At 37.4% G+C, this 10,611-nt stretch overlaps 3 protein-coding genes across 3 annotated transcripts; 1 reads left to right on the plus strand and 2 right to left on the minus strand.

The window, feature by feature from the left end:
• Positions 1-2,081: 2,081 nt before the first annotated feature.
• Positions 2,082-4,593, minus strand: LOC108811681 (uncharacterized). The gene is made up of 3 exons (XM_018583771.2): positions 4,215-4,593; positions 2,516-4,104; positions 2,082-2,409 (listed from the first exon to the last, which is right to left on the minus strand). Exons 1-3 carry the CDS (start codon positions 4,545-4,547, stop codon positions 2,244-2,246), a joined length of 2,088 nt encoding a protein of 695 aa, XP_018439273.1. The 5' UTR covers positions 4,548-4,593; the 3' UTR covers positions 2,082-2,243.
• Positions 4,594-6,620: 2,027 nt separating this feature from the next.
• On the plus strand, positions 6,621-7,176 carry LOC108858161 (CLAVATA3/ESR (CLE)-related protein 20). The gene has a single exon (XM_018632128.2). It carries the CDS (start codon positions 6,734-6,736, stop codon positions 6,965-6,967), a length of 234 nt encoding a protein of 77 aa, XP_018487630.2. The 5' UTR covers positions 6,621-6,733; the 3' UTR covers positions 6,968-7,176.
• Positions 7,177-8,229: 1,053 nt separating this feature from the next.
• On the minus strand, positions 8,230-10,137 carry LOC130506677 (receptor-like protein 20). The gene has a single exon (XM_057001372.1). The coding sequence runs from the start codon at positions 10,135-10,137 to the stop codon at positions 8,230-8,232; it is 1,908 nt and encodes a 635-aa protein (XP_056857352.1).
• Between the last annotated feature and the right edge of the window lie 474 nt (positions 10,138-10,611).

Consider the following 10,611-nt stretch of genomic DNA (forward strand, 5'->3'; position numbering starts at 1 on the left):
ATCTAATTGGTTAAACTTTTTTCAATAGAATTAAAATTGACATAAATATTAAAACATCATCTATTATGAAGCAACAATATTTTTTATAAAATATCATCTATTATAAAACGAATAGAATACTATTTATAATTAGTATATATGTGTATAAGCTAAAAACTAAGGCTGATGTTATGCAAGGCAAACGCAGGATAGAGCGGTTATGTTGCTTCAAAGTACAAACTTTTGATGTCAGTTTCAAAGACAGATTAAAGAGTATGATATAAGTAACTCATATATTCTCTCTGTTATAGGACAAAACGACTTGAACTTTCTTTTTGATTATCGAGAATGATGATGACATTATACATTGTTTTGGTCAAATGATGATATTACATATCAACTTAATGTATTAATATTAAATAAACCAAATGCTACTACTATATATAAACAATGATGAAGAAGCAAAACTACATAATGAAAATATAATTATGGCCAACTGCCGACTCGGTTTTGGTTAATATACCAGCTTAAATGCTTGTAAAAACACATTTGATGGAGAATAAGTGTGAAAAAATACGAGTGTATACAACTGTAGAAAAATATGTAACATTCAATTCAATTTATTCTAATGTGGCTCGAAGGTGAGTAAGTGAACCGGTTAGCTGAGGTTGTTTCTGTCTACCGAATTACAATCCAGTTTGAGTTTGGGGGTGTATGTAGGTGTATGGAGACTGAATCGCTTTATTGTAGTGTGTGAGTGTAACTATTCATACCAGTTGTTTTTCTGTCAGATCTTTTCAATTTAGGACTTTAAATGATTTTGCTTTTGAAGTACGAAGAAGTTACTACATAACACATCAGTCACTGACTGCCTCAAAACCCTACGTGGCAAAACGTCATTCAGACTATATTTTCAGGTTGTGATTTATCAACAATACCACAGCCAATGAAATCCCAAACGATCATTTCATATGATTTACAGTATTAAAGTATATGAGAGAATTATTATTCTAAAAAGGTATTGCTAGGAGAAGTTGAGAACTATCAAACTGTAAGTGTCAATAAAGTTACAATTATATACTGACAAATCACACTAATTCATCTGGTCATGGTTTATTAGTTACCAAGCAATATCAATTCTATATAATTCACAGGCGTGTAAATACAAATAAGTATTATCACCTTAATTGAGTAGTTATTCAATATTCATTTTGAGGTACAAAAGAAGTATATGGACTAGAATTAACTAATTATTCATAGAAAGATAATTTGATGCGTGGCTTATAAGTTACTAATAAAACTAAGTGGATTCTCCAACAACAAGCAATTCACTTGTGTTTTGTCATGCTTATATTTAGTTACATCACGTAACCTACAGTATTTCGTTGACAAAAAAAAAAACCTACAGTATTTATTAAAATATAATTTCTCAGAGCAAAAACACCGTCCATTCTATCACGTTTAATAAGTTTCTGTTTTCTTTATATAATATTAATTTTTTTTTTGAATATTTATAACATTAAATTTTTGGTAAAGCTTATTCGTTGAAATAATGTTTATATATTGATGAGAAAAAGGTGAGATGCTAAAGAATTATGTACATTCATATCATCTCAACCTCCATCTTTTACAAATAGATAACGTGTATCATGTGGATACACATAGTTTACAATATAATATTGTTGCTGGTGAAACCTCGAGAAAACGATTGATTTAACAAAGTTTCGTCGGTTCTACATGTTTTTATTTTTAACGTGTGAATTAAGTGATGAAGTTAATGTATCTCTGTAGTTCTTAAGCTTTCTTTCTTGATACAGAGATGAAATCATCATATCGTTTTCTATTAAACCTTCGCCTTTTGTGCAGTTGTCAACAAAAAAAAGTAGCTGATCGATCAGTATTGATAAATACATGGCAAATTTTAATATAGATCATTTCATTACAGAACATAAAGAAACATGATGATTAATTTTGTATATCATAACACAAACAACATAATCTTATGCATTTTCTTTTTTCTAAATGAACTCACAACCTTGATACTTCAGGGACTAGGAGCCTAGAACATTAGGTCTAAAGAGGCCCAATGGGTGCACCGGTAATGAATCAATGGACCATGCTACTGGTAGACTAACATCATTTCTCGGCGACAACGCCAGCAAAAGGGATATTTGGAGTTATTGAAAATGAAATATATATAACAATCTTTCTAGCCCCCAAGAAAAACATGAGGCGAGAGAGAGAGACAGTACAATGTATTAATATTACTCTGCCTTGGTGATTGGAGGTACAGAGAGTTTGGTCTCGAGCATAAACGAGAGATCATGCATCTGTGAGATCAGCTCCTCCGCAACATCACTCTTTGACTTGTGAGATGTTGTTGTGCTTACAAGATCAAGTGTTTGATCTTTACCATCAGGATCACTGGTTCTGAAAACAAAGCGAAAAGAACACAAAAGAGCACAACATGTTAACTATGAAATGAAGATTGCGTACATATATTAGAGAACAAGAAGTTTAGGAGTATATAAGAAACCTCTCTAAGGTGGAGGTTCCAGAAGGCATGGCTTGGCCTCCAGTACTTTCCGGAAAGCAATCAAAAGCAAGGTCACTGCGATGGCTACTATCCCCAAACAAGTTCATTTCCGGATTCAGCTCAGCAGATGAATACACATGGTTCGTGGGAGGCTGCACAGGTGTTTGCAAAACGGTTGAGGATGTGAAAGTATCCCAAGTCCCAAAGAGATCATCTTCTTGACCTTTGCCTATGTCAGATATCACGCCTGCTGTACCAGTATTCTGCATCTCATCTTTGCTCCGCTCATTAACATCGTTCTTAACAAGCGCCAGCCCATCAAATATCTCCTCCTCTTGGGAACTTTCCATGGTTCTTGAAAGCAGATTACTAGGAGTCTTGGAGTTAACTGAGCTTGCAAAATCATTCCAGTCATCGTCACCATCATTATCATCTGTAGGTGTCTGCTCAAGGGCTTTCTTTTCACTGGTTTGCCAAAGATCATCTCCCATCCAATCAATATCCATGGATGAACTTACATTGCCTCCCACAACTTGTCCCTCATGGGAAGTCTGGTCGTTGTTTTGAGTCTTGCCAGTAACATCACCAAACAAATCATCTTGCAGCCAATCACCAGCATTGGAAACATAAGCAGTTGAAGAATCTGCTGGTTTTTCATAGAATAATTTTTTTCCGGAACCAAAGACAGAATCCATATGAGCAGACAGATCAGCCGGAGAACTTACAAACGGATCGCTACTAATCTTTTCCTGGGAGACAGATTGAAAGTCAGAATCCCACGTAGAAGAAGAGGCAACAACCTTGTCATCGAAAGACTTGATCCCAGCATTTGACGATAATGCTGCCTCAAACAAACCAAAATCTTCATCCTCTTTAGAATCACTATTTCTCTGACCATCTCCACCACCCTCGAACAAACCAAGATTAGCATCCGCTTTCAAAGCACTATTTCTCTGAGCGTCTTTACCCTGAAACAAACCAAAACTCTCATCGTCTCTGAAAGAACTATCTCTCTGAGCATCTTTCCCCTCAAAGAAACCAAAACTCTCAGTGTTTTCAGAAGAACTAGTCCTCTGCTCATCTCTCCCCTCAAACAGGCTAAGGCTTTCACCCTCTTTAACAGGGTGCTGCACATCTTTTTCCTCAAAGAACCCAAAGTTCCCCTGCTCTGCTAAAGAAACACCATCCTGAGCATCTCGTCCCGCAAACAAACTAAGATTCTCATGTTCTCCAGATGTAACAATCTTCTGCGCATCTTTTTCACTCTTCTGTGATTCAGAAACTCCCTGACTCTTTACACCATCATCAAATAAGCTAAGACTACGTGGATCCTTAAAATCATCCTCCTCAGGTTTGCTCTCTACCGTATCCACTTTAGAAAGATCATCAACACTAATCCCTCCTAAATCCAAACGGTTCTTCTTCCGCATTGATTGTCCATCATCAACTCCATTGTTTAAAGTCTCTCCTTCTCTTGCAATCCATTGTACTCCAAAATCAAGAAACTCAGACAGAGCAATCCCCTTTGCCACAGGCACCTTAGCTCCCATTCTTGATCCATTCGCCTCCTTGAGTGGCTCTACCATCTCCTGCATAATGAAGTTTACAATATCACAAGGCAAGATCATTGAAATTCAATTTTCTCAGCAATGCACAATCAACAGAGCGTTTGAACGATGAGATTCGATTGTTTATTTACCGATCCGTCCAGATCGAGAGAGCTGAGAAACCATTTGTAACCACAAGTGGATGTGAACTTGATTGGATCAGGAGGATTCTCGCTCGTGCGTTGCTGCTTGCCGCAGAAAACGCAGATCAGAGACTCGATCCCTCGCAGAAGCTTTCCTTTGCAGTTACGGCAACGGAGGAGGTGAGGAGCCGAAGCGTCGAGCTCCGCGATTGCCTCCGGAGCTGTGGGAAGGGTAATGAGGGTAGAGGAATCCGTGTAATCGCCGAGAGAGGAGAGCTTGGCCTCGTTTCGAAGCGAGACCTTGAGTCGGTTGATCAGATCCAACGAGATCTCCGTCGCCATTTCGTAAGGAATCTTAGAGTTGGAGACCTGCCATGTGAAGGAGGCACTCGCTTTCAGAGATCAATTATTAACCAAAGATAACCGAGACAATTGAAACCGGTACCGGTTTGATTAGATTTGGTTATCTTTTAACTGTTACCGCCCGATTGGTTTGTGTAACTAACTTTTATATTCCCTTTTCTCTATGTAAATAAATAACTGTCGATGAAGATAAACGAGTATTACGACTATTAAACATATTTGCTGTGACGTGTAGATTGTGCAAAGCATGATCCAGAGAGGTGAACGAAGACACTGAGAAGAACTACGCTGAACTTCTAACAGAGGAGGCTAGGAGCTGAAGCTGCGTTCATGGGGCTGTTAGAGGCCAAGAAGGTAACTTCTTCATACCAAAAGGAAGCAGATAAGTGCGGGTATGGAAACATGCGAATAAGCTCGAGAAAAATCGGAGTTAGCACTAGCCGAGCAGAAGAAGCTAACATCTAAGTGGGAAGAGAGAGCTCGTCACGAAGGATGGAGAGAAGGAGCCGCTAAAACCAAAAGCAATGTTCAGGCTGCTGCTTAGGAAACTCTAGGGTTCAGCAACAAGGATCTCTTAGTTCCGTAACGACTCGTGTAACTGTACTAACTAGTTTGTTGACAATATACTATTATACTTCGTAACAAAGCAAATGATAAATATATATGCAGAGTTCTTCTCAACGAAAGCTTCACAAACTAAACTTTCTTGCACAAGACATATGCTTCGCATCAACCTTTTTTAATAATCTCAATTCTCAGATATAGTTAATATTCGGCATTTGTATGGTCTATTCACGCCCATGGCTTACTCGGTTTAGCACTGGATCAGGTTATTAATATCCGGTTCGTCTTTGGATTTGATGGGCATTTGATGGGCTAGACATCTCACTGTCCCAAATCCAAATAAGTTGGTCCAATGTCATATACTCGTGGTCGGCAACATTCCATAGTAGAAAAAAGTATCATATCGGCCGCAAACTAAGAAAACAATCAAATATAATTCACAATATAACCACCAATCCACCATGAACAGTTTAGTTCAATATTTGACATGATGAGATGTTGTCAATTTTGCACCTATTGTCATCTTTTTATTCAAACACTAGATTCTATTATTATCTATCGACCACTAGACCAAGATCGTTTTCACTAGTAAAAGTTATTTTAAAATCGTAGGTTATATTTTATTATTGATGATCATGACTTTGAATTTTAGTCTTTGGAGAAAAAGAAGGTAGAATTTCCGGTCATATTTCTAAAAGGTCAACAGAAAAATGTTACTTTATGGGTAACTTTTGTCTCTTTGTATTTCATATTCTTGATTATGATATTCACACAAAATCATGTCGCTGTTCAGAGCTTCATCATTTTGCATACGAACACTTTCACCTTAAAGCTTCATTATAACTCACGCGCACGACTTAAGTAGTAACTCTGAGAAAATGTTTTACGTTTCACATGTCCAAAAAAAGGGATCAACCAAAGATTACAGATGATATGATTAGTGTATGTGTGTGAACTCCCCCCACATTTATGGCCACTGGATATTTTATTTTCCTTTGGAGTTGAATTTCAAATCGTTGCATCTATAATCAATACTCACTTTTAAACCGGCCATTTTTAGGTGGGAAGTGGGGTTCACAGTTTCACCTTTGTATTTATCACATCCTCTCCATTGCAAATTACTGTCAGCTCCACAAATATTTTTCCTACTTTTTTTTGTAGATCTTTGTTTAATTAGTTAAATTAATGCTAATCAAGTTTCTAGCTAACTGTACACTTGATGACAATAGTATAGTATGCCAGTTTGTACTAAAATAGTAGTGTTGTTGCTATGTTACCGTTTAAATTTTACTATGGTGAATGCTTGTGAATTAAAAATTGTAAAATGATGGTAAATTATAGTCACATAATATTTATACTTAAATGGTACCCCATACTTGTGTAAGTATACAAATTTATGTTGACAAAGATGAAACTTTATGAAGTGGACCATATATGTCTACACCTAATCCCTAAATAAAATGCAAATATATACACCTCCTAACACCACATATGGAAGTTTGTGCATCACAACTTCTTGTTTTTCATAGTCATACTCTCTCTCTCTCTCAAAACAAAAAGAACCATTCTCCAAGTCCCTTACTTAGTTATAAAGTTAGAATATGAATCGGGGTCGTCTTCTTTGCCTCATTGGTTTTCTCTTCTTACTCGTTATTTTATCTAAAGCTTCAAGGATTCACGTTGAAAGACGACGGTTCTCCCCCGAACCATTACCTAGCCAAGAAAGAGGGTTTCTCCCTTCTCAACGCACTCAGCCGGTCGCCGGCGCGGGTGAATTCTTACCGGAGAAACGGAAGGTTAAGACGGGATCAAATCCCTTGCACAACAAGCGATGAGTAAACGTCATATAATTAGTCTTCTTCTTAAACACTCTTTTTCTCTAATTTGTTTACTTAACCACAGAGATATATATCAAATTATGTTCACCTACTACTATACATATATTAATGTAAGATTTATTCAATATTTCTTTATTTTTTTCATTTATATTCTCAGTACTTAGATGTTTATAAGATGATAGAGCATAAATCAATCAGTATTGTTACAGACAGCCTTTTTTCATTATTTATTTTTAACTGAAGAGCAAATGTAATGGCTCTTATTAGGAAACAAATAAAATAATGTAATGGTTTTTATCTCGTTTGATTTAGGCCAAAACCGCAATTATTTATTCGATTATCTCCTCAAGTTCCGTGTTGTTGACCTAAATAAATAATAATTCAACATTGACTTGGGACACCGACGTCGTTTCGTTGCCGTCGAGTCCTGGGAAAGCGGTTGTCCAGGATGTAATTTGACAGAAACAGAGATCTTATATTCTTAAATCTGACCTTTGAAACGGCGTGACAGATAACCGAGTCTACACAGAAACCAGGTATATATATCCCGGTCAGAAACCGAGTCTCTATCAAGGTTGTTTGCTGGAGACATAGGAGTTGCAGCATTGGTGTGTTCTTTTATACTTCCTCGATTTTGGACAGGAATGGAAATATTTGTACTATGGCAAATGTTGATCATGTAAAAATCTTTCTCAAGGTTGTCTGCTATTCCCTGTTAGGACTGCGGTGGTAGTATTTAGAATGAGATTCCAGATTACTTTAGATAACCTTTTTTTGCTTGTTTGTTATGAAAGTTACCAATGGCTTAGGGTTCATGGGTGTACTGTTAACAAGTTCATTCTAGATGTCTGTTATTGGTTTTGATGAGAAGTAATCTTAAGCATTTCACTTTCAGTAAAACTAATATCACGCAATTCTGGCAGTTTTGGTTATAGGTCTAGTACTCTTCCGTTGGTATCTTTCTGTGCAAGTAATGTCTAGGATGGGTTTGTTTATAGTTATCACAAAGGCTTTCAGAGAACAAAGCTTTCGGGTTTAAGGTGAATACAAAAGCAGATATTGTCACCATAAATATAAAAAATGATGAGATTGGTTTGCAAATGTATACAGGAGTTTGATTAGTCACTGAGTTAAAAAAAAAAAAGAACTCTGTAATTAGTCATTCTTCTTGCTACTTGTTTGATTAATAATAATGTGATCATTAGCTTTGATCATTTAAAGTAAACACAATCTTATAAAGAGTCTGCACTCACAAGTTGCTACAAACTTTTAGAAAGTGGAATAGAGAAAGAGAGAACAAAATGAAAGACTATGAGGAACGAGAATAGCAGCAAGGTGTCACGGGAATTGAAGTTATGCATTGCTTTAGAAGCATGAGATGGTTGCTTCTGCATTGTTGCTGATACATTTTCCCTGAAGCAACTCTTTGGAAGAGGAAGGCCACATAGACCATTCCCTTTAAATGCAGACTCAGGTTGGCCTGTAATCTGTGTACCCTGTGGTATTTGGCCAGTGAGTTTGTTATGTGATACATTAATATACACCAAGAACGAGATACTTGCTAACTCTTGTGGAATTGTCCCAGAAAGTTGGTTACGGGATATATCCAGTGACTCGAGATATGTGAGGTTGGCCAAAGGCGATGGAATATGACCGGTGAATCCGTTGTTGGCTAAGTTGATCGCAATCAGCGACTTCCACTGACCTATGGAATCTGGAATATGACCGGTGAAACTGTTGTTGGCTAAGTTGAGTGCAACCTGCCGCCAATTCAAAAGACCAATCGATTCTGGAATATGTCCTTCAAATCTGTTTCCAGAGAAATCAACGATTGCAAAAATGTAAGGGATCCTCATCTCTATGTTTATTCCTTTCATGTTTATAGACATGGAAGGATGAAACCCAAGCGAGTAAGAATCTCCGATGGATTTCAATCGGTGGCCACTATATTCTTCAAGCGTACTACTGATGGCTGCACTCCAATTCAAAAAGTAATTTGGTGGCAGGCTTCCGTCAAACATGTTACGAGATATGTCAATTATCATCAGTTTTGAAAATGGTAGAGGATGCTGAGGAGAAGATATAGGACCGTGGAATCTGTTTGATCGTAGGATAAGTGCTTGCAGATTTGGCAAAGACTCCAACCAGAAAGGAAACGTGTCATTGATGTGATTACTCTCCACAGTTACATACTCTAGGCTTTTGCAATGTACAAGAGACCTTGGAAGCTTCCCACTTATTTGATTGTGGCCAACGTTAAGCATTTTGAGTGAGCTGTTGGAGAATGTTTCGGGAAGGCTTCTGAGGCTGTTGTGATGGAGATTCAACACTGCTAGTGATTCACTCAAGCAACTTGGAACCGAACCACGTAATCTGTTGTTCGACAGATCAAGAAATAATAGGTTCCTTGAATTGCACAAGGAAAGAGGCATCTCTCCTGTGAAATTGTTGTCTGATGCAAGTATGTACTTGACGGTTGGTGGAATGTTGGGAAAAAATCCTCGAAAGGCGTTTGAATTCAAAAACAGGTGGACTAGTACTGAAGAGCTATGGAGCGATTCTGGAGAACCTTCGAAACTATCAAGGGAGTTGTGAGAGAGACTAAGCGCGGTCAACGAAGGAAGATTCCATAACCATTCAGGCACTTTTCCTTGGAGACTATTGTTAGAAAGGTCTAGAAAATAAAGCTTGGTTAATATGGTGGTGTTTGCAAGGCCTGGGTTGCTGAATGAGGAAGGAAGCTCTCCAGTAAAGCCATTATGGTGAAGATCCAAGTACTCTAAGTCGGTGAGTCGCCCAAACTCTGCGGGTAACAAAGAGGAAAAGTCGTTGAAAGAAAGATCCAGATACCTGATCTCGTGTAATCTGAAGAGGCTACTATTAGCATCGAGTGTTCCGCTGAGACATGCTCCACGAAGTTTTAGCTCCGTGACACCACCGGTGTCTTCATCAAACAAAACCCCATCAAAGGAGATAGCGTCACGGGTCCAAGAGTCTGTAACTGAATTGTTGCATGACGGAAGGAACTCATTTTTGAAAGCCAGAAGGCTCTCGACTTGGTCAAGGCGACGATAAGGTAGAGAAACAAGAGTAGTAACCAAAAAGCTCAAAGCAAAGACACAACCAAAGAAACAAGATATGGAGCTAAGACGCACATGCAACGTCATAGTGGGAAAAAAGAAGATGTGCAAACTAGAGAAGATATGAGGATAAAATGCCTACATATACATATATGATTGGGCTTTGCTGCCATGTTATAACCATAGTAAGGATCTTTTGATACATCTGCTTGACTTGGGAACTTGTGGAAGTCTTCCGTTATGTATCAACCACACTTTTATTCCACACATACAGGGGGGCCCTATTGTATTAGAAAAGTCTTCTTCTCCTTTCTTGGGTTTAGTTGGAAAAGTCTAATATTTCATCTGTCTCAAATTATATTGTAAGTTTTTTCTAATAATTAAAGTTTTAAAATAAATTAAATTAAGATAAAATAATAAACTAATACTTCCTCCGTTTCATATTATATGTCGTTCTAACCTTATGCACACAGATTAAGGAAACATTTAATTTTACATATTTCCAAAATAAAAACACTATTACCAATACACCTAACCATGTATCAACCAATAGAAAAATAG

This window comes from Raphanus sativus, unplaced genomic scaffold (assembly GCF_000801105.2).
Source record: "Raphanus sativus cultivar WK10039 unplaced genomic scaffold, ASM80110v3 Scaffold3544, whole genome shotgun sequence".
Lineage (NCBI taxonomy): Eukaryota > Viridiplantae > Streptophyta > Magnoliopsida > Brassicales > Brassicaceae > Raphanus > Raphanus sativus.